The 24312-nt window shown below is 46.8% G+C and overlaps 1 protein-coding gene across 1 annotated transcript in view; it reads left to right on the top strand.

Annotated features, from left to right (window-relative positions):
* The window catches only part of LOC102987306 (WD repeat-containing protein 49-like), a 111072-nt gene that overhangs the window by 85135 nt on the left and 1625 nt on the right, over positions 1 to 24312 (top strand). Inside the window, 12 exon segments of the mRNA XM_024125814.2 lie at positions 4728 to 4834; positions 5060 to 5139; positions 6128 to 6182; positions 6905 to 6950; positions 8675 to 8734; positions 11179 to 11344; positions 17090 to 17185; positions 18565 to 18635; positions 19083 to 19224; positions 20991 to 21030; positions 21870 to 21958; positions 22983 to 23161. Of these exon segments, the coding sequence (XP_023981582.2) occupies positions 4728 to 4834; positions 5060 to 5139; positions 6128 to 6182; positions 6905 to 6950; positions 8675 to 8734; positions 11179 to 11344; positions 17090 to 17185; positions 18565 to 18635; positions 19083 to 19224; positions 20991 to 21030; positions 21870 to 21958; positions 22983 to 23161 (1131 nt within the window).

Here is a 24312-nt window from a genome sequence, read left to right on the forward strand (position 1 = left end):
CCCGGACCGGGGCGCGAACCCGGTTCCCCTGCATCGGCAGGCGGACTCCCAACCGCTGCGCCACCGGGGAAGCCCTCTTCTTTCCTTCTTGATCTCTCAAAACCGTTCTTATTCTTTAAGAAACAACTCAGATACCAGCTCCTCTAAGAAAGCATCCTAGATCCCCTCCCACACCCAGGCAGAATGAATGGCTCCGTTAGCATCTGGGCTCCTAATTCCATGGTAACACAGTCTGTCTCCCTCAATAGCATTATTTTGATATGCACGTCTCCCCCAGTGGTGGGTGGTAGGTAGGTGTTGAATTGAGATATAAACACCCTCACAGCTATTACTGTATTAGGCACGTGCTGGTAATAAACTCGCCAATACTTACTGAATTAAATTATTGATTTGAGTGTTCGCTCACCTTGCAAATCTGTTGCTGTGTGAAATCTTTGGATCATCGTCACGTCCACCGTCACAATTCATGACATCTAAACCACGTTACACTTGATATTTGTGGAGGAGAGAATATAGTCCAAGATCTTGATGAAGTCTGAATTTATGAATACCACTATACCACACTGTGTTCATTCAGTTGTATAAGCAGAGTGCTAGGGCCACCAACTTTGCCTCTGAAAATCCTTGTAAACTGTACAAAGAAAATTAATAAATGCTCCATTAATGTTTACAGCACATTACTTATGAGCTGCAACTTAACACACACATAGTTCTATGTAATACCAAAGTTTATAAGAATAACAATTTTTTATCAACTGAGCTTAAAACTATATTCTTTAAATTAATTTAAAATTTACTAGCAAAATTCTATTATATTGAATGGGGGACATGGTTGCATTTTAATATACTTAAATGGATGGGATCTCCAAAAGGAAGAGCAACATGGGGCAGTGAAATCCTTTATTTTTTAAAAATATTTATTTATTTATTTGGCTGCGCCGGGTCTTAGTTGCGGCATGTGGGATCTAGTTCCCCGACCAGGGATAGAACCCGGGCCCCCTACGTTGGGAGCGCGGAGTCTTAACCACTGGACCGCCAGGGAAGTCCCTGGGACGGTGAAGTTCTTAAAGGAGCCCTGCTATGGCATGAAATTCCCTCCACAAAATGTAAGTGAGGTAGGTATACCTGCAAATTATACATAGCACCTTTAGACGTTTCTTGATTCTGTAAATAGAACCCTAAAGTCATTTTCGGAGAGGATTTCCCTTGCTCACTTCAGTCTTCGATCTTTACTGCTGTGGCCTCTCCCGTTGCGGAGCACAGGCTCCGGACGCGCAGGCCCAGCGGCCACGGCTCACGGGCCCAGCCGCTCCGCGGCACGTGGGATCCTCCCGGACCGGGCCACGAACCCGTATCCCCTGCATCGGCAGGCGGACTCCCAACCACTGCGCCACCGGGGAAGCCCTCTTCTTTCCTTCTTGATCTCTCAAAACCGTTCTTATTCTTTAAGAAACAACTCAGATACCAGCTCCTCTAAGAAAGCATCCTAGATCCCCTCCCACACCCAGGCAGAATGAATGGCTCCGTTAGCATCTGGGCTCCTAATTCCATGGTAACACAGTCTGTCTCCCTCAATAGCATTATTTTGATATGCACGTCTCCCCCAGTGGTGGGTGGTAGGTAGGTGTTGAATTGAGATATAAACACCCTCACAGCTATTACTGTATTAGGCACGTGCTGGTAATAAACTCGCCAATACTTACTGAATTAAATTATTGATTTGAGTGTTCGCTCACCTTGCAAATCTGTTGCTGTGTGAAATCTTTGGATCATCGTCACGTCCACCGTCACAATTCATGACATCTAAACCACGTTACACTTGATATTTGTGGAGGAGAGAATATAGTCCAAGATCTTGATGAAGTCTGAATTTATGAATACCACTATACCACACTGTGTTCATTCAGTTGTATAAGCAGAGTGCTAGGGCCACCAACTTTGCCTCTGAAAATCCTTGTAAACTGTACAAAGAAAATTAATAAATGCTCCATTAATGTTTACAGCACATTACTTATGAGCTGCAACTTAACACACACATAGTTCTATGTAATACCAAAGTTTATAAGAATAACAATTTTTTATCAACTGAGCTTAAAACTATATTCTTTAAATTAATTTAAAATTTACTAGCAAAATTCTATTATATTGAATGGGGGACATGGTTGCATTTTAATATACTTAAATGGATGGGATCTCCAAAAGGAAGAGCAACATGGGGCAGTGAAATCCTTTATTTTTTAAAAATATTTATTTATTTATTTGGCTGCGCCGGGTCTTAGTTGCGGCATGTGGGATCTAGTTCCCCGACCAGGGATAGAACCCGGGCCCCCTACGTTGGGAGCGCGGAGTCTTAACCACTGGACCGCCAGGGAAGTCCCTGGGACGGTGAAGTTCTTAAAGGAGCCCTGCTATGGCATGAAATTCCCTCCACAAAATGTAAGTGAGGTAGGTATACCTGCAAATTATACATAGCACCTTTAGACGTTTCTTGATTCTGTAAATAGAACCCTAAAGTCATTTTCGGAGAGGATTTCCCTTGCTCACTTCAGTCTTCGATCTTTTCACTTCCATTACCAGCAGCAGCAAGTGGCTTTCTTGGGCAAATCAAAAAATAAAATAAAATAAAATAAAAGCTGTGTTTAATCACACGGCAGCAAGGCAGTCCTCCCTCGGGCGTTGATCCTTCGTTGCCTGTCCAGCGCATGCTCTGCCTGCTCATTCGTCCGTGCCATCAGGTACTTAAATCAATTCTGGATCTCAGCCATATCACAAATCGCTGCATGCTGTGGAACTTCGGGATGTTTGCAAAGATTGAAACCACTAAAGTAAAGTAAAGATGAAAACCACTAAAAGCCAAGTGTACCGATCTCAGCAACCTGCAGTCAGCAAGAGTGCTCTCTGGATTTTGCCTTGGAGACCCAGAAGTTTCTCTAATGTCAATGGGGCAGCCTTTTTTACAAAGTGGCAGGCTAGAAGGACCGTTCAATAGTCCTGAGAAAGAGTGCTGTCCTCAAGCGTTTCTCCTCTGACACTGTCACAGGATCCAGAAAGCCTGCCTCAGACGAGGTCCTTCCTGGGGGGGCGGGGGGCACCTACCCCTACCAGTCATGACAGATGCTACTCACCTCCCTTTAAAAATGATCCCCACTTCCGTGACAATGGAGCTGCCGTATCATCACCCGCAACTGCTTATCCCAGGACTGCTTGATAGAAATAAATATTTTTTAAAAAAGAGAAAGAGGGCTTCCCTGGTGGTGCAGTGGTTGAGAGTCCGCCTGCTGATGCAGGGGACACGGGTTTGTGCCCCGGTCCGGGAGGATCCCACATGCCCCGGAGCGGCTAGGCCCGTGAGCCATGGCCTCTGGGCCTGCGCGTCCGGAGCCTGTGCTCCGCAACGGGAGAGGCCACGGCAGTGAGAGGCCCGCATACGGCAAAAAAAAAAAAAAAAAAAGGAGAAAGAAAGATACAAGTAAAAGTGAAAATTTTAAGAAAGAAAAATTCTCGACCATCCAGTTTGGCGTCAGAGGGTTGGAGACATGGGATTGGAAAAGACACCACGTACCTGGTGTCAAAAGTGTTGTGGCAGAAGGGGGCAGACCACATGCCAACTCATCTTCTTTCGTCTTCCCTTCCTCCCTGCCCCTAGGAAATGTTCTGTGAAGGCCAAGTGTGCAAACAGACGTTCCAGAGAGCTTGATGTGTAAACAACTGCACAGTCCGCATGTGGCAGTAGCTTAATGCTGGATTATATTCCAGAATAAACAGGTGTTGATCTGTCCTGGTTTGGTGGATGGGGCCTTGTGGCTGGAAAGATGTCACACATCCTGTACCAGAAGCCATATGGATTGTGAGAAAACTTCTCAGCTTCAATAAACCTGTCCAATGATTATGACGTTAAAAAAAAAAAATGATCCTCATTCAAAAGCTGCTCAAAGGTTGGAGCTAAAAGAAAGTAACTACAAGACTGGAACGAGTTGGACTCAGTGAAGTCCTAAAGCTGAGGGTTTAAATATCCTCCCCAGAAAATGGATCATCTATCCATTCAGCTTTGCTTTGATGGTGAATGAATTATGCTGCTCAAAAGTCAATCCGCACCTATCTTCTCTGAGTCTAGGTGGCCAGGAGATTTTCATCCAATATTTCTAAATTTTCTAATCTTCTCAGAGAGTGCTATAGACTGAACTGTGTTCCCCCCGCAAATTCATGTGTTGAAGTCCTAACGCCCAGTACCTCAGAATGTGTCTGTATTTGGAGATGGAGACTTCAAAGAGGTCATCAACTTAAAATGAAGCTGTTAGGGTGGGCCCTAATCCAGTCGGACTGGTCTTCTTACAGCCAGAGGAAATGTACACACATGAAGAGATGCTGCGTGGCACAGGCACAGAGGAAAGAGCTTGTGAGGACACGGTGAGAAGGCGGCCATCCGCAAGCCAAGGAGAGACGCCTCAGAAGAGACCAAACCGTGCTGGCAACTTGATCGTGGACTTCCAGCCTCCAGAGCCGTGAGAAAATAAATGTCTGTTGTTTGAGCTCCCCAGTCTATGGTATTTTCTTATGGCAGCCCTAGCTAATGAACACACTCAGGTAACCAACTTGTATTGAAAGTACGGAAACTTTGGGGGTAAACTTTCATCTTTCATATCTATGACACTAGACCTCTAAATGCAAATTCTCTTTAATTTGATAGCCAGTGTCTCCAGGCTACTCTTTCCAACTTCCTGACACAGGTGGTGAAAGTATGGGACTTTGAAACAGGAGTACTGTTGTCTGATTTTATTGAGGTTCATGGCAATGCTGGACTCCATTGTCTGACCTTTGACTCCAGTGGAAGAGGGTATGTGCCTTCTCCAGAATCTTTTTTTTTAAATTTTATTTATTTATTTATTTTATTTATTTATTTTTGGCTTCATTGGGTCTTCGTTGCTCGAACCCGTGTCCCCTGCATCGGCAGGCGGATTCTTAACCACTGTGCCACCATGGAAGTCCCTCCAGAATCTTCTACCGTTAGGCAGGGTGACCCCTGACATGCAGTCCTGACGGGGGGGTCTCTGTTTCCTAGGCTAGTTACTGGGGGCAGAGATGGCTGTCTGAAAATATGGAGCTACAACAACGGACGTTGTCTTCACACCTTGAAACATGGTGAGTCACCTCCTACCAAAGGTCCCCATAAAATAATGATGCAAGATTAGGCGTTTGTAGTACATGTAGAAGAAATCAGTTGAGATAAAATCTAGGATGCATGTAACAATCCTACATTCTTTTTCTCTAGCATTTCATTGCCAGTGACTCTAAACTTCTATGTAGGAAGGACACACATTATATACATGTTTGTTCTCCCATCTATAGCCCATGCATTTGTTCCCTCACTGCCTGGTATAGGCCTCATTTCTTAAAAGAGTTTAGCTTTTTAAAACATTTTAAAAATCACATAAGTCAAACATCACAAAGTCTAGATGAACTAAATGCGACTCTCTTTTGTGTGTCACTGTGATTTTTTTCAAGGCTGCTTATTCCATCTGTTCATGTGTGTGCCGTGTCCGTTCCTGGTAAAATTTCCGCAGTTCTGGCCTGTGAAACTCCGGGGAAGATCAGAGGCAAACTTTCTTCAGCTATCAGTACTAATGAAGTCCAAGTAAATAAGATAAAAATTACTCAGAGTAGGGACTTCCCTGGTGGTCCAGCGGTTAAGACTCCGCGCTTCCACCGCAGGGGGCACGGGTTGGATCCCTGGTCTGGTAACTAAGATCCCGCATGCCTCACGGATCTGCCAAAAAAAAATAATTACGCAGAGTAATGAGTGTGTGATTCCTAGTTCTGCCTTTGACCTCATGCGTTCATTTGCTCATTCACCCAGTCAGTAAGTGCCAGGCCCTGTGCAGGGTCCTGGCAGGAAGAAGATGAGCCTCTTCCCATAGCTGAGCGAGGGCTGAATCAGCCTTTTAGGGCAGTGAGAGTGGTATCAGCTGTGTTTCGATGGCTTGAAAGACACCTAACTGTGGTCTGAAAACTAAAAAGTAAGTGCTGAAGTTTCCCCAGTCATCAGTTGGGTTAAGTCAATATATGTAAACTGACTCAAGAACTAATAAAGAAAAACGCTTACTCTAAGTTGATAATATTATCTTTCTAGATGAAAAACAAAGTGAAGTCTGTGATTATACCTACCTGGAGGTAAGCCAAAATAAGTGAGTTCTAGTCAGCTTGAATATGAGGGTCATCTTGGATATTTAATGGGACATATTTTTTGATACAAACTTTGTCCTGGAGGAGGACGCCAAGATAGTAAAAGGGAATTTTCCGGAAGCAGATGTGTCAAAGAATTCCCCAAACTGTGGTTGCTCCCTGATGGTAATTTAGGCAACTAGGCTCTTCCAGAATATTGGAAACAATTCTCTGCACATTCTGATAATGGTTTAGAGGTAGAGATAGGAAACAGTGTATCTCTCCACCAATTGCTTTATTAAGGAATAAATCACAAGCTAGGGTAGTTAAATTCAGCAGCCATAAGTCAAAGAATAAAAATCCAATACATTCCCTCCTGAACATTAAAATGTTAAAAACAATCCTTGATCAATTTCTGTTTGTGCCCTTGCCTGCGCGCTTCAGCCATGATCTCAGGATCAAATAATCCTCCGGAAGGCAAGCTGCTCATGGAGCAGACCATGAAAGCAAACCAGGGTATCCTGTTTCTGTTCCCTAATCCTTTAAGAACCAGTTAAAAAACTGACCCTAGTTTATCAAATCACATTTTATCTTGTTCTTCATAAAAAACAGAAGCAGTGATTTTCTTGCTCTCTTCATTTATCACACAGACACAGCAAAATGAGGCCACAGTACTGATTCTATGCAAAAATTAAACAGATGATAAGCTTAAGTATCAAAATGTAATAGTCTGTTATTGTTCTAGGTGTATCATAGCTGTTGGATGGGATAGAAGAATAAATGTGTACTTTGTAAGTGAAATGTACAAAATTATGATATTTCAAAACCCTGCTTCAGACTGATATGCTTCTCCCCACCCCCATGCCCTGTTGATTCTTTTCTCTCTAAAAACAGATTTTGGAGAAATTCTTTATACCTCTCTCTGGTATAAGCTAAGCAGTGATACGGGCAAAAGAGTTTCCTCCTTCCCTCTCTCCCCCTTTCCCCCCCCATCTTTCTTTCCTCCCTCCCTTTAAAAAACCTTTTTAGTTTTTCTGTTTCCGTTTTTTTAATTCTTTCCTATGGGAAGAAGTGTAATGACTCTGTACCCAATTCTGACATGTGGAGGTTTTTCCCACACCAACAAGCAATTCTCCGACACCAGCTGGTACCCTACAATTCCACTCAATTCTGACTCTATCTACCTGGAGAGAGCATCAGATTCCACAGGGTCAGGGTTCAGTCCTACAAGACACAAGACTCCTGCCCCCACCTCCGCCCTGCCCCGTAGACACCATTTGCAAGTCCTGTCCAACTGGCTATAGATCAGAGTTTCCAACAACGCCCTCCTTGGGTTATATTAATTTTCTAGAGCATCTCACAGAACTTAGAGAAATATTTCACTTACTGGATTATCAGTTTATTATAGAAGGATATAACTCGGGAATAGCCAGATGGAAGAGATGCAGAGGGCAAGGTATGGGAAAAGAGCGAAGAGCTTCCATGGTCTCATCACTCAGGAAATTGCAAGGTTTTAGGTACTCTGTGCCAGAATGTGGACAAAGACCAAATAGATATTTCTTATAAATCACAGTCTCACAAAGTTCAGGGTATAAAAGCCATCAGGGGCAGAGAGGTCATCTTTGGGGATCCAAACCAGACTGTGCCTTGACAGTGGTAGCTCTCCGTACCTTGTCTGGTCTTCTTCTTACCTTTCGTGCAGGCTGGCCATGTTCCCTCCTCCCCAGCATGCAGGGGCTTCCAGCTGGGTCTCGAATATTCTCACCCCCTAACTGAAGATTAACCAGATTGTCAACTGTCCAGCCCTTTAATTTTTTTTCCTTCTTCCTACAACCTTGTCTTTATGCCGTAGTCCTTCTCTAAATGGGAGGAGGAGATGAAATGCCATCCATAAGCATGTCTGTGAAAAAAAAAAAATCTTTTTTTATGGCTTAGAGATGGGAAAAGGGGTTAAGAGACAGAGGAAGATGAAAATGCTGACTAAAACTACGTTTTAAATCTACCTGTGGCATTTTATGTCCCCTGCTTGCCCTGCTGGATGGTCCTGGATTTCCAAAGTCTTTAAACATTGTTAGTCCTTTATTCATTTGAAAGTATGCTGTATGTCAGAGCCTAAGCCTAGCATCCTCAGATGATTTGAGACATGACTGCCTGAGAGGTCTTGGCGTTGAATTTGTCCTTTGGTATTACAGGTTCCTGGGCTGATGTCTTTTGTTTCAGCTCATGCATCAGCTACGGGTCTTATTACAGAGGCGAAACTATGCAGACCATCCGAGGAGAGCGTGTCAGTTGGCGTATGATTTGCTGAAATGCAACCACCCAAACGTCAGGAGTGGATTGCTTTTTATTCCCACTGGCACTAGGGGAATTTGCTTTGACATTTCAAAAATCTACATCCCTGATGGGGTGAGGGGTAGGGCTGTAAAATGTGCCAACGCCTCTCTCTGAAATTGTGAGTGTGCTGGCAGCTCATTTTACTGCTTGTACAACATCTCCTGTTTGGCTTTGGATGCAGGACACACCATGTGACTTTCACCACTTCCGGAAGCCATAGCCACACTGGCAGGATGACTTGGTGAGCCCTGGTCCCCTGTCCGACTCTCCACGCAGACAGTGACACTTGATGGGGATGTCCTTCACTCCTGGGGCTCACCCCCTTCTGGGCCTGCCTAGGGCGGTCACAGCATCTCAGGAGCCTCTGCTGTGGTGGGATTCATGATTGGGGTCCAGGTAGAGTGAGGAGCACTGAGCCCCAGGCAGCTGTTTCTGCTCCAGGAAGAGTGATGGCCCGGGTTCAGGTTGGGGCAGGAGGCCCAGCAGCAAATCCACACAGTTCTCCTTGAGTTCAGCCTGGAGGCCTGTAGTGCAGGAATGGCAGCTCAGGATGTGATGCATGTGACTTTCTTCAGAGAAGCGTCCACTTCCCGCTTCTGCTTGGCATGCGAAACTGTATGCATTCACTGCGCCATCCTTGGGTGGCCAGGGAACCTAGGAGATGACATTCCTGCTGCCCTGTGGCTGGTTAGGAGCTCATAACCAGGGGACTTCTTATGATTCTTATTAGCCCCCAACTTTCTGCAGCTTCCCAGGGTTGAACGATCTCCCTCAAAACTGTCTGGATGTCGAGCCATTAAGACAAGCCGTAAGAAAGGAAGGTCATAGGGCACAACCATTTCCCACCACCCAACCGTACCTTATGCCTCTGTAAATATTCCAAAAGCCACAAGTCACTAGAATACAAACTCAATGAAGACAGACCTTGTCCGTTTTCTCCATTGTATTCCCAGGATGTCGCACGGGGCCTGGTTTATAGTAGCTGCACAACTAATATGCTTCCATTCAACCAGCATGTGTCAAATGTGGGCCCAGCCTGCGCTGTTCACTGAACATGCAGTGATGAGCAAAGTGGTCATCACACGATCCCTGCCCTCACGGAGTTTGCAGATGAGTGACTGTTGAGTCAAAGAACAGAGTTTGCAGAAAACGTCCGCAGGAAAGCCATGGCCATTGCAAGGGCAGAAGTCATGCAAGAGTCAGTGAAGTGTTAGTTCATTCAAATGTTTTTTCATTCACTTATCGATTCTTTCAACCCCCTATTTATCAAGCACTGACATAATGCCATCCTTAGTGGGTAGGCACAGAAAATACAAACATGAATAAAATGTGATTCCCGGCCCAGACTCTCACAGACTGGCAAGGAGATAAACTAAGGAAGTAATCATCATACGATGCGACAGATGATATGATAATGTATTAATTAATGTAATAATGGTTTAATAATAATATAAAATGCTGGAGAAACCCAGAGGTGGGAACTACTAACTTTCGCTCTAACGTTGTACAGGATATTAAAAGATCACTAGGACTTTTCTGGGAGGCCAAGGTAGGGAAAGGCAGTCTAGATGAGGGGAAAGGAGGAGAGCGTGAACCAAGTCTGGAAGCCTGAGAAGCATGTTGTTTTCAAGGACTATAAATATTTTGAGGGGCTGGAGCACCAGGTACAGGAGGGAAATGAGGTTGGAGAGCTAAATCAGAACCTGAAAACCGTGCCAAGGCATGTAAACTTCATTCCGCAGGCGGTAGGAGCAGGGAAGGAGAAGCCCAGACACAAGCGCTCACAGATTTCAGAAGGAGGCAAGATTTGGAGACAGAAGTTTGTGGGGAGGAGAGGGCCACCGACCTGCTCTTTTCCAACTGTCTTACCCACCGTCTTCCCAGCTGCTTTCAAGCAGAAGGGGCTTCTTAGGTGATCACGGATCGGTCCTCAAGGGACTCTCTGTGGGAAGTGCCTGAGGGCAAGGGAGCAAGATCTTTACAACCCCGGGAGAAGCCAATTCTTTTCACAAGGAAACTGTACCCCGGTGAGAAAGTTGAAAGGATAATGGCCAGGGATTCTTTGAACTCTGCAGTACTGGTCTCAAAAACAAAACCATTTTCATTTCGTTTCTTATCTTTCTTAAGGATCCATACACCTAAATCCTCCTTTCAAGGAGAATAGACAATTCCAATTCCTAACAGCACTTGTAAGCCACAGTGCGGGGCAGATGGGAGCCCTGGAGGAATTGAGTTGAGGGACTCCACACCCCGGAATTTAGAGCTGGGGCTCTTGGGAGGCCAGACCCCCTTGGCCAGTGCTTGGGTTCCATTGTCACATTACCATCAAGATTTCAGCCCCAAAGAGGGCTCCCTGTGAATAACCTCCTTGCCAGCATTAGGAGGAGGTAAGGAAGCTGCTAGGAGTAGCACCTCCCTGGAGAAGGTGATAAAACTGACCCAAGGAGATGCAGCACCTCTCTGACTGACCTGCAAGCAGACTCCGACCTGGAGGGTTGCCCCCGACCCCCTGGGCTGGGCCGGGCCACCAGGTTCCGCAAGAGTCCTTAATGGGGGGCAGCCACAGGAGGGGCCCCTCTGTCTCCTCTGTCTTAGGCATCCAATGAAGGGGAGCGAGCTGTGGGTGACGGGGGACTGGATTTCTTACTCTGTTCCTCTCTGTCTCTGTCTCTCTCTCTTTCCCAGAACCACGGGCAAAAGGAGGACACCCTCTGTGCGGCTCAATGCCCGCCTATTCTCCTTGCCACCTCCAGCTACGACGGGGAGATTATCATTTGGAATGTCATCTCAGGGCACATGCACTGCAAGCTGAATATCCGCAGGCCCTCTGATGGCACAGAAGATAGAGAACGTAGGGGCAGGGCGGGCTCCACAACCACTCTGCCCGGGCCTGCAGGCTCCGACTCCTGGCAATGTTGTCTAAAGGAACCTCAGTTCTGGACTGCTTCCCGGTTATAAGGGATTGGCCTAGTTTCAGGCTTAACTTGTCAGATGGAGATTCCTAGAGCTGGGGGGCGGAGCTTGAGAGTTGAACTAGCTCAGTCCACATCTCCAGGCACCCGTCCATCAAAGCCCATCTCACATTCACCTGAAACTAACACAACATTGTAAATCAACTATACTCCAATACACGATGGAGAACAGTATGGAGATTCCTGAAAAAACTAAAAATAGAGCTACCATATATGACCCAGCAATCCCACTACTGGGCATATACCCTGAGAAAACCATAATTCAAAAAGAGTATGTACCGCAATGTTCATTGCAACATTATTTACGATAGTCAGGATGTGGAAGCAACCTAAGTGTCCATCGACAGATGAATGGATAAAGAAGATGTGGCACATATATACAATGGAATATTACTCAGCCATAAAAAGAAACAAAATTGAGTTATCTGTAGTGAGGTGGATGGACCTAGAGTCTGTCATACAGAGTGAAGTAAGTCAGAAAGAGAAAAACAAATACCGTATGTTAACACATATATATGGAATTAAAAAAAAAAAAGGTTCTGAAGACAGCAGAAACTAACACAACATTGCAAAGCAATTATACTCCAATAAAGATATTGAAAAAAATACTCCAATAAAAATTTTAAAAATAAAAATAAAGAAATAAAATGCTGGGCAAAAAAAACAAAAAAAGCCCATCTCACAGGCCAGCCCATCACCTCCAGGACTACTTTTCTCACCCACTGCCCCCCTAGAAGACTCTCTCCCGTGCTGAGCCCCTTGGGCTTTGTTGGTACAGCTCTTCCAGCACTGATTTTACTCCTCTACCTTCAAGACCATCCTCCCCGTGCTTCTTTCACCCAGCTAGCAAGCTGGCTCCCCTGCCTGGCTCAGATGTCATCTCCTGATGGTCACTCATCTGTGTGGCCTCAGGCCCCCCTCACATTTATGCCCCCCTCACCATCAGCCCCTCTGGCGACCTCAATATGTATACATATAGCTGATTCACTCTGTTGTACAGCAGAAACTAACACAACATTGCAAAGCAATTATACTCCAATAAAGATATTAAAAAAAATACTCCAATAAAAATTTTAAAAATAAAAATAAAGAAATAAAATGCTGGGCAAAAAAAAACAAAAAAAGCCCATCTCACAGGCCAGCCCATCACCTCCAGGACTACTTTTCTCACCCACTGCCCCCCTAGAAGACTCTCTCCCGTGCTGAGCCCCTTGGGCTTTGTTGGTACAGCTCTTCCAGCACTGATTTTACTCCTCTACCTTCAAGACCATCCTCCCCGTGCTTCTTTCACCCAGCTAGCAAGCTGGCTCCCCTGCCTGGCTCAGATGTCATCTCCTGATGGTCACTCATCTGTGTGGCCTCAGGCCCCCCTCACATTTATGCCCCCCTCACCATCAGCCCCTCTGGCGACCTCAGGCTCCCAGGTCCTCACATGGCCCATGGCCGCCCCGCCTCCACTGAGGCCTGTCCTTATTAACTTGTATACTGCCTTGCAAAACTCTACCCCACCGCCCCACTGCACTCTTCCCAATTCTTCTGCCCTGGTTCCAGTTCCTCATGGCCCTCTCTCTCTGCTGGTGTGACCGTGGGTCCATTCATTCCCTTACTCACTCAAAGAATATTAACGAGCTCCTGCTGTGTGCCAGGCCCAGTGCTAGGTCTTGGAGCTGGTAATCACATCCCTCTCCCTGCAAGTCCTGAGCCGTGTGGAAAATACACATGAGAGGGTCTGCTTATCTGTCAGTTTCATTGCTGGTGGTGCTGGAATGGAAAACCGGCGGGGACCCACAGCCAAATGGGCTTCCTACCGCTGCTCTCCCCACGTGCAAAGTCAACCATCATCCTTCCCAAGCGGCCATTCTGCTGACAGCCAGAGGACCCACTCCTCATATCCATGGGGCCCCAGCAGGGGAGACACAGAGCGCTGGGCATTTTTGCATAAAACCGTGGAGTTCCTGCCTCTCCTGAAGCCCAACAGCCAGCCCTTAGAGAGCCATGAGCCCCAGACGACAATCCCTGCTTTAGGCATTTGATGACTTAGTAGCCAAGGAAAAGCTCCCATGACTCATTGGATCAGAAAATATCTTTGAGCCGCTTGCAAGGGCATAACCCCATGGGAGATGCATAGAGAAGGCTAGAGAGAGACGTGAGGCCTGGTGCTGCCCCCAAAGGGCTCAGGGCCTAAATCCAGAGACAAGATGTTCCTGCCCAACAGGTAAAATAAGGATAAAGCAGCGCAGTCAGCCTCGCTGTGCTTAAAAGACGCTCTGGAGGGCAGTGGTTAGAAACTGAAACCTCTGGACACCACGAGATTCAAAAGAAATTCTTACCTGTAGATTTATTATCCAGTCTATTCCTATCCCCTTTACTGCATATAAAAAAGACTCTTCTGTGAAGCTCTTTCTGAACGTGCCTAAGAGCTTTAAGAATCTTTGGGGAAAAAGTGGTGGCATTTCCTTCTAAAGGTTTATTTTCATTGCATTAAAGAGAAAATTAAGTCACTGGCCAAGAATGCAATGTTGACCTTTCAGCCAGCAGTTCTAATTTAAAACCCTGTTTGCCGCAGCATTTATTGCTTAAAGTTATGTGACCGTTGGGTTTTGAAAAACTCCTCTTTACTCCAAAAATGCAAAGCCAGCCCTAGTTCCCAATTATGCACATTTCAACATTGCAACAGTTGTACAAATTAGGTGGAAAGAGGTGAAAGTTCCCCTCGCCTTCCGGGAAGAGCAGTACTGGCTCATCTTGAAGGTCAAAACAAAATACGGTGGTCATTTTCACAAGGGATTTGGCTAAGGAGGCTGCCATCTCATTTGGAAAACCATGTGGACAATTCTTCTGAAGTCATTCTCAGTAGAGAGGAGCTAAGAGAGAAAGGCAATTGTGTGAGCAAAGCTGAATGAGCTGAAAACATATTTCCTTCTGCCAACTTTTCAGCACTTTAGCTTCATTCTTCATTCTTCCTTATACATATTGAGAATTATGTTATTGAGAAGTATGTTATTCTTTTAATGCTATTGTAAATGGCGTTTTTTTCTTTATTTATTTACTTTTCAGATTGTTTCTTGGTCATGTATAGAAATGCAACTGATTTTTGTGTGTGACTTTGCATCCTGCTTCTTTGCTGAATTCATTTATTGGTTCTAAGAGACTAAGGCTTTTTATCTAGGGAAACGATATAATAATATTTACTTCATTTGTAAATAATAATATTGAGTTATTATAACAAACTAATATTTAATATAATTTTAATAAAATAATATTTAATAGTATTTAATGATATAATTATAATGAACAAAATAACAATATGTTAATAATTGTTTAAGTAACATATTTAATCTTATATGTCATTTTCCTGAGTGCTTTTAATGTTTTATCTCACTTAGTGCTCACATCAACCCGGAGAGATAGGTGCTATTGGACCCATCTTCATAGATGAGGAAACTGAGGCTAGAGACTTAACTAAAAGTAATTATAACGGTTACCATTGCTTGAGTGTCTCTGTGCTCTGAGTACCTTAGATTCAGTACCTCCATTCAGCCTTCACAGCAAAGTCATGGAACATGAGTCCCATATAGTTCACTGAAAGTGTGAAACAGGAGGCATTGTCTCCCTATTACTGATGAAGAAACCTGAGGTTTAGGGAAGTGAAATGCTCCCCCAGACCACACATGGGTAAGTGTGGAAGCAGCACACACACCCATTTCCCAGGACTCCACAGCCCCTCCCCCAGGATGAAGTGGGCAAGTGAAGGGGGTTTATCTTTGCTGCCCCTCCCCCCTTACCTTCACCCTCCCTCCCGCCGCCCCCTAAGTCAATACCCCAAGAGCCAGATAACCTGAGAGTAAGGTGACACTTAGCCCAGTCACTGACTGTGCATCCCAGATGCCAGGGAGGACACCATGTAGGTGACCCTCCATCTGCCCCTGAGAACCCTCAGTCCCCCAAAGACAACCACAAAGCCCAATGTCAAGGGCATGGGCTTTGGATGCAAACACGTCTGGGTTTGAATCTCAGCCCCTCCATGTATTAGCTGTGTGACCTCAGGCAATGCAGTTCTTTCTAAACCGCGATCTCGCTGCTGATAAAATCAAGAGCATAATGTCTAACTAGGATCGGTGTGATCTGGAATATGGTGGCGTTGAGAAGTACCCAGCTCAGTGTCTGGCACAGCAAGTGTCCACTGAACGGTTAATCCTCATGTGAGCATTACCCACTTGAGGGCAGGGCCTGAGTCCGCCACACCCTCTGTGGCTTCCCAAGCGCCTAGCACGCCGCCGAGCTCAGAGTCAGGCCCACATAAATGCTGTGAATGACAGATGGCTTGAGTCGTGGGTGTCCCCCCGGTGCTGAGACAAGGGAGCAGCACCTCTTGTATTTAACTCTGGCACCGACATCTTTATTTACATGAGACCTTTCCTTTCACCTCCAGTCTGGGCAAGGTATCCCTGGCGCCCACAGACTCAGGGAGGGTAAGACGAAGGAGCTCCTTGCCCCGCTCCTAACACCCAAGTAGCTACATTCTCTGTGGCTCTTGGAGGTTTGCATCTAAGTAAGTTTGTAGGATTTTTATGCAACAGCAAATGTTTGAGTTCTGTATACTAAAAGGTTAGAGATAAATGGTAAAAAAACAAAAGAAAAAGAAAAAGAAAAAGACAGAGGTGGCCCCTGTGTTGAGGATACTTCAAGTTCAGCAGGAGGAGTGGAAGGTGGGGAGTAGGGAGAGCGGTTTAGAAGTTATTCCAACACTTCGATGTGCTGTGAAGGTCAGAGCTTGACGTCTTCCCCTCCCTGGACCTCCCCTGGCCCTGCGCTGCCCAGGGCCCAATTCATCTCTCGAGATTCCAGATCCAAAGCCGCCTCCCCTGAGAGGCCTCCTCTGACCCCTGCCTTCTCCACACACAATAACCCCACCCTCCTCCATGTGCCGATAAGATCTTGCTCATTTCTCGGGGTAGTTCTTTTTGGTTTGGTTCAGCTCTCTGCTTCCCCAGATTTCCACAGCACTCAGCATGATGCCTAGTCCCTACTAGGGATGTAACAGACTTGGGGGAAGAAAAAGGGGCGGGGGGAGGAAGGAATGAATTCTTTATGGGTTTGAGCAAAGCTTTTAACTGTACTAAGTCTCCATTGCCTCATCTGACCCTGGGACAAATAATCCAGTACCACGTGATTTCCCACGGTTTTATGTAAAAAGTGACATAAAGGTTAATTAGTATTATTCCACTCCAGGAATTCCAGGGAGTGGGGACCTCTTGGGAAGTGTCTATGGAGTTCCAGGCAAAGCCCCTGACAGCCCTACCAGCTCTCTCAGCCCCTCCCTCCAGCCCAGACCAAGTTCCCAATCCCTGTCTGTCTGCAGAAGTCCTGGGGTCCTGGGGCAGCCCCGGGGTGCCCTGGGCCACAGGGGCCCTTAGCCTTCACGTCAGACCTTACCCCCTAAGCAGGCGGGGCTGGCTCTGGCCCAGGAAGGCCGCCTGTGCGCCTGCGTGCTCCTCGCCGGCTCCAGCCCAGGTCCAGGGGCAGCTCTGCGACCCCGGGGCCAGGGGCGGCCACAGGAGAGGGTGAGAGGAGAGCTGGCAGCTGCAGGGGGAGTGCAGCCGAAACTCTCTCCTTGTCTCCAGGCCCACACAGAAGCGTTTCCTGCCTCACCTCCCTGAAGACTCGGGCAGCCAACGTGAAATCAGCCGCCACTTCCCTAATGGCCAGCGGGCCCCGGGGTGAGAACGGAGCCCACAGGGGCCGCGCAGCTCTTCTCTAAGACGCGGCCACTGCAGGCCCGGCTCCCAAGAGGCAGGGTCGCCAGGCATGCAGGACCCCCCTGGAGCTCCCCGGCTGACGAGCCCCGCCCACTCACCCGCCAGCTGGGGGAGGATGACTCCCTCCCAGTCAAGTATCCCCGCCCTGCCGCCTGCCCAGAGGCCCTTGACGATTCCTGGAAGGGCATGGGGCTCACAGGATGTCAGCTGGGGGGTTAGATAAACATCAAGCACAGCCTGTGAGGGACAGAGCGTCACAGCCCCTGCAGGCGGCGGACAGAAGAGCCGAGAATTATGTAACGGGGGTCAGCCGTGGAAGCCCGGCCGCTGAGAGCTAGAAGACGGCTTCTGGGTCCTCCTCCGCCACTAGCTAGCTCGGTGACGTCACACAGAAGACAGGACCTCCCGGCTTCGGTGAAATGTAACTGGTGGGCCAGCGCCCTGCTGCAAAGCGCTAGGGTTTTATTTTAAATGGCAATGTAAAAGCAGCCCCCTGTGTAGTTCTGGTTGTAAGAGCAGGCTGGAGCCGTGAGCACGGAGCCCAGGGCGTTCGGTCGTCTGCATTCTCCTCCTCGCTAGAGAGGGGGGCGTCCTCCTCTGTCTGCACCCACTCCCGAGGGGGACCCCTCCTCCCGCAGCCCGGCCCGGCCCAGCCCTGAAGCCTCAGGCCTGTCGGCACCGGGTGCCCTCGGGCGCCTCTGTCCACCCTCCACCCTGGGCGTTCCTCGCCTCTGCTTTCCCTGGTTGGGAGCACAGGGCCGCCTCCCCTGGGAGAAGAGGAGGATCCCACAGTCTGGAGATTTAGGGAGCTCCCAAGAGGAAGAGGTATGCATGGGCCCCCTACTTCACAGGCTTGCTGTGAACACCCACATGCCAACCAGTCAAGAATTGTGACTGACAGGCCAAAAGGAAGTCCCAGAGAATTCCTTTGACTAGGCAAATTCCACAGTGGCTTTAAAGGAAGTACTTACACATATACACGCACACACACACACACACACACACACACACGCACACATTAAGTATCACCATAGCACAAACTTCCATACCTTCCCTCCACAGCCCAAGGAAGCCTCCTCCGTCAGGAAGGCTGCCCAGAATAGTGGAGAAGGGAGAAGCTATCGAGCCATTTAATCCAAAACCCACCAAGAGGACCCCCTTCCCCAATATACACCAACTGGTGGTTCTAACTGGTCAGATTAAGCCAAGGGACACAGCAGCCCTGGAGTTCTGAGGCTGCAGGGCCTCTGAGCGGAGGCTCCCAGACGCAACCCCAGGGAGCTCAGGAACCCCAAAACGCAAAGGCCCAGGGACCCTTCCTCCTGCTTCCCTCCTTCCAGGTTCTGTCACCTTCTGGAGGCTATTCGGCGGGCCCTGTCCCTTTGCAAACTTCACTCCTGGGAGTCGGGCTGTGGATTGGAAATAAGTTCCATGCTTCAGGTTTGGTGTTTTGTTTTATTTTTTGACACTAGCCTATGTGACACAGCAGCTGGGCTGGGCTCTAAGCCCTTAGCTTTATTGTCTGTATTTCTACCTCGCTGGAAGTTTAATACAGGCACGGTGACTAGTTCTGTCTCCCATTTATAGTTCTACTATAAATAGAATTATAAACGGAAGACAGCATTTCACTTGCCATTGTCTGACACATAAGCTTTACCTGTGATGGGCCGTGTGTGTGTGTGTGTGTGTGTGTGTGCGCGCCTGTCTGTCTGTGATGGGCCCTATGTGTGTCTGTGATGGAGCCTGTGTATGTGTCTGTGTGTGTGTGTGTGTGTGTGTGTGTGTGATGGACCCTGTGTGTGTGTATGTAACGGGCCCTCTGTGTGTGTGTAATGATCCCTGTGCGTGTGTCTTTCAGTCCAGAGACAAAGCCTGGGTCAGCAGCATGGCGGTGACAACAGGGGTTGCCTGTGCCTACGTAGCTGACCAGGACGGCTTTGTACACGTCTACAACATCGAGGAGTATGGTCTGCAGGGACCGGAGCCGCAGCCTCCCAAGAGTAGGTAATGAGCTCTCCATGTGAGACATTATGATGAGCACAGCTTCAGTTTTAGTTAAATATTCTGGTTGATAAAATTAAATTGTTACCAGTGAGGAAGGGGTCTCTTAAAACCCTTTAAGAACAGATCAGAGAAGAATATTTTCATGAAAGTATTCAGTGTTGGCAAGGCAACAGGAAAATGGCCCTCATACACTCTTGGATGGAGGGTAAATTGGTGTATACTATCTGAAGGGCAAGTTGCCCATGTGCATTAAAGCTTTGAACCAGCAATTCTACTTCTAAGGATTTGGCCTAAAGAAAGAATAGGAAACATGCACAAAGATTTAGTTATAAGGTTGTGAATCAACATATTGTTTATGAGAGAGAGGAAAATAATAGAGAAACCTCGGTGTCCCACATAAGGGGAATTGATTAAATATACGATGGTATAATACACTGGAATATCATTTAGTCATTAAATATGGAAGCTGTATATGAAAATGTCTTCACAGGGAAGATACTCATGATAAAATTGTTAAATGAAAAAAAATCAGATCACAAAACAATATTGCAATACGATTCTACCCTTGTTAAAATGAAGAAGTATATGGAAGATTGAAACCCTGGAAAGATATACGTCAAGGATTTAACAAATGTTATCTCTTTATACATGAGGTTATAGATATGTTTTATTTTCTTCTTGTTAGAAATCTGTCTTTTCTAATTTTTCTCGATATATAGTGCTTTGGTAATAACAAAAATACGTTTAAAATGTTAAAACCCTTTCATACAATTATAGAAGTGTTCATGTTTAGAAAAAATCTAACAGCATGAAAGAATGTAAAATGAAAAGCAGTAGTTGTTTCTCTGACCTCCTCTGCCACCCTAACCTGCCTTTTCTGCATCCTAGCAACACTGTTAATGAATTTCAACTTCCTTCCAGAAAGTTCCTATGCATGTATATATGCATATACGGGAACACATACACACACACCTACAATACATCATTTTCAGGACTTGTTTTTTTCTTTGTATCTCTTGGCCAGCTTTCCATATAAGCATATTTAGGTCTATTTAGCATATTTAACATTTAACATATTTAAATGGTTATGTAATATTTCATTACATTTCTGTGAAGCCAATTTAGAAGTAAATGTTCACACACATCACCCCGCCCTATTTTTTATTTTTTTCTTTTTTGACCACACCACACAGCTTGTGGGGTCTTAGTTCCCCAAACCAGGGATGGAACCTGGGCCCTCGGCAGTGAAAGCCCGGAGTCCTAACCACTGGGCCACCAGGGGATTCCCTCACATACCTCCCTTTATTCAGTTTTTCCTGTTCCACCACAGGAGAAGTTTAAATGCTAAAGTATGAGAAATGGCAATTTAGAAGTAAGAGTGATCAGCCTTACGTTGGTCTTTATTCCAAGTACTGGGAACGTAGCTTTCACCAAGCTATTTTAAAAATCATATTTGATTACTTACGTACTCCTGCATGCTTACCAAACCCTAAGTGCTAAAGGAAACCATAGGGTAAGGACCTTGCACAGGCCCCATTTCATATGTCTTTGGAGCTGGCATGGGGTCTTGTACATAGTAGGTGCTTGACAAACATGTATCAAATTAACGTAGCAAGACCAATGACTTGCTACACCAGGACCTCTCTCCCTGCTGGACGCTCATCCAGATCCGACCCCATCCTGTAGGGACTGTTATACGGCATCTAGCATGAGGGTGGCACCTCTCCTACCATACTCAGGTGTGCTCTTTCCTCTGATTTAGATGTGATGTTCTGGCAGATCCATATCAGCATGGTGACATTGTGAGTACCATCTGTTTTAGAGTTCAAGAATGTGTAAAAGAGTTCAAATACTTCTCACAGCTTGGATCAAATGGATTCTCTCAGAAGCCCTCCGAATTAGTCAAAGGAGGAGAGTAGTATTATAATTCTGCTCTTGATGAGAACAGGATGTGTATGCTACCTACACAGAGTAAAGGAAGAGACTGAAGTCTTCATTTTCCTTGTAAATGGATGATTGTTCTCCTTGAATTGATCTGGTAAGTTTCGAAGCTTAGTAAGTTTTAGATTTTTTTTTTTTTTTTTTTGCGGTACGCGGGCCTCTCGCTGTTGTGGCCTCTCCCCCCTCACTGTTGTGGCCTCTCCCGTTGCAGAGCACAGGCTCCGGACGCGCAGGCTCAGCGGCCATGGCTCACGGGCCCAGCCGCTCCGCGGCACGTGGGATCTTCCCGGACCGGGGCACGAACCCATGTCCCCTGCATCGGCAGGCGGACTCTCGACCACTGCGCCACCAGGGAAGCCCAGTTTTAGATTTTTTTCACTGGAGTTAAAAGGAGTCAGTGCTGGAGCAGGACCTGAACCCTGGCCGGAAGTTTCTTTCCAAGCTCTTGATCTTCCCCGCATCGTCCATAAGATGTTTCCAGTATATCTTGTCTGATGTCCTGGATCTGGAGTTGGGGAATCTGGAGGGGGAGTGGCATGGTAGGAGACAGGGAGAAGATGCTGCCAAGGATAATTCAGGAGATTAACCTGGCTTCTTTCTATATTCCAACTTTAATTAATGGAGTATTGACATACTGAGCCGATGTCCCTTTCATGCTGGAGCAGCCTTGGGGCATCTCTCCTCTCCTTTATCTCATGAGTTTGGAGCTGATAGAAGAAGAAGAGGTTCTGCTGTCATCCTCCCTGGACCGTACTGTGCACCTGAGGAGCAGAGACGGGGAGTACATCGGCAAGGACTGTCCTACCTGGCCAGCTGCTCAGTCCCGGTTCAGGGCCTCAGGTGGAGCCTCCATCAGGTCATGGATTCTCTGAGGTCAGGTGTATTAGTCACCTCAGGCTGACATAACAAAATACCTATCATACTGAGCAGCTTAAGCCACAGAACTGTATTTCTCATGTGTGTTCTCACGTGTGTGTTTCTCACGTGTTCTTGCAGAGGGACTCCTTTTATGGACACCAATTGTTGAGTCCTTATATGGCCCAGAGAGTAGGGGGAGGGGTGGAGAAAAAGTGAGAGAGAGAGAGAAAATGCAAATACTCTGGTGTCCCTCCTTCTAAGAACACTGATCTTATTGGATCAAGGTCCTTCTCTTGTGACCTCATTTAACCTTAATTACTTCCATAAAAGCCTGATCTCCAAATACAGTCACACTAGGGTTTAGGGTTTCCACATAAGAATTTGGGGGAGGGGGACAAAATCCAGTGTATACCTTAAAGTCAGTTTACTTTCACAGAAACTATCAAAATCAGAGACATTTAAATTTAGAGAACTCGGCGAGACTGGAGGCTGTGAATTTGGTACGGAAGCATGTGATCACGTTTAGCTAGGAAAGAGTCAGGACTGGGGGAGCTGTGTAATGGGAAAGGCCTGGCCTGAGTGAGCTGGGGTGATGAAATGAACCCAATTTACTGCGCAGAGAGACTCTGTACCTGTTTCAGCAGTTTCTCGTCTCCCTAGCTGATATTTCTTGAAGAAGGTGCCAGAATGATTTTGGATTTATCCTGCAAGTTCTTAGTACGTGCTGAGTTGCTTGCGCCCCGATGTGATACATTTTGTAGGAGGCGTTCTGGCTTGAGTCTCCAGGGCCGATGGCCGTGGAATCGTTTCTTTTGAAACTACAGGAGTAGAACTGAATTTGATTAAGTGGACCTAGCAAGGGTTAAGGAGACCTAGCCAAGCTTCACTCTGATGAGAAGACAGGTTACCTCCCATCCTATGCTTACTATCTATTAATTTATCTCTGTTCTTCCAGGGACCTTCAGGCAGGGTAGCCCCTGGGATATTTTCACTCCTGTCTCCTGGAGATACCCTGGAGTGCCCTGTGAAGTTCTGACAGATCCCCAGAGCATGCCTGCTCGTCCAGTGCTGGAAGGAGATGCTCCTGTCGTGCACACAGCAGAAGAGACGCAAGTCAAAGTGGTGGAGGGCAAGGTCAGGGCTAAGGTCGGTCCTGGCACCTCCAGTTCCCCTGGGCTTACTTTGTAGCTTCCAAGCAGATCAGCACGGGTTATAAAGTGCACCCTGAAAGGATCAAGGCATGACCCGGAGAACCAAGTCAACACAGGAATAAAAATATGTCCCAAGATCGTGCTACTGACCAGGGCCAGGGGGCTTCTTGGTCCCTCGGGGGTGGGGGAGTAGTGGGAGCTGATCTCCCAGCATCACTTGACTTTGTCCTCCTTTTCACCAGCAAAAAGGCCGTTGTCTGTGGCCTTGGAACACAGAGACACTTGACATCACGCTCGACCCACTGTCACATCAGAGAGACAGACATGAAAATCCAGCCCGCGGCACACGCTCACCGTTAGGAAATACATTTTAACGTTGGGCTTCCAGGCGAGTGAAAGGAAGGAATAGTCGGTTTAGTGCCTGAGTCTGTGAAAGTCAATGTCGGGGCAAGAGATGTTGAAAGGGCCCTGGTAGAGGCAGTCTTGATTTAGAGCTCAGGGAAATCGATGGATTTCCAAGAAAGGCTTGCCCTTTAATAAATTGAAAAGAAGGTCATTTCATGAGCTATTGCTCACTGGTTATGTTACAACTCAAAGCAGGACACCTGCTTTGCCAGCAAAATCATGTGTCTTAGATTTTGCCTTGGCAGCCCCTTGGAATACTGACCACCCAGTGTATCCTCATCACTGACATCCTCGTGGAGCCCCAGACATGCTCAGAATGGGGAATAAAGGGACCAGGCAAGCATCGGGCAAGAAAACCTTTTGTCTTGTCAGGGGTCTCTCACATTTCCCCATCTTGTTCTCGCAAGGGTTCCCAAGGTTGTAACACGGTGCTTTGGTAGCTCCCAGGAGGCTCAGATGCATCCACACGGCGCCATCGGCCTATTTAGAAATATAATCGTTTTTGGTGTGCATTCAATAGAGAGAAAATAAATGAGTTCATTAATTTTGATAGGCCCACAATTTGGAAAACAAAAGCACAGGGGGAGGTGGGAAGAGAGGAAGGAAGGAGCAAATGGGGGAAATGTGCTGATCTGCCCAAAAGCCCAGGTCCAATGCTGAGCTCCACACCAGACCCGGAGAAAAATCAGACTGCGATTCAGATGCAGGAAGGAGGGCGCAGAGGGAGGG

Source organism: Physeter macrocephalus, chromosome 13 (genome assembly GCF_002837175.3).
Source record: "Physeter macrocephalus isolate SW-GA chromosome 13, ASM283717v5, whole genome shotgun sequence".
NCBI classification, from domain to species: Eukaryota; Metazoa; Chordata; class Mammalia; order Artiodactyla; family Physeteridae; genus Physeter; species Physeter macrocephalus.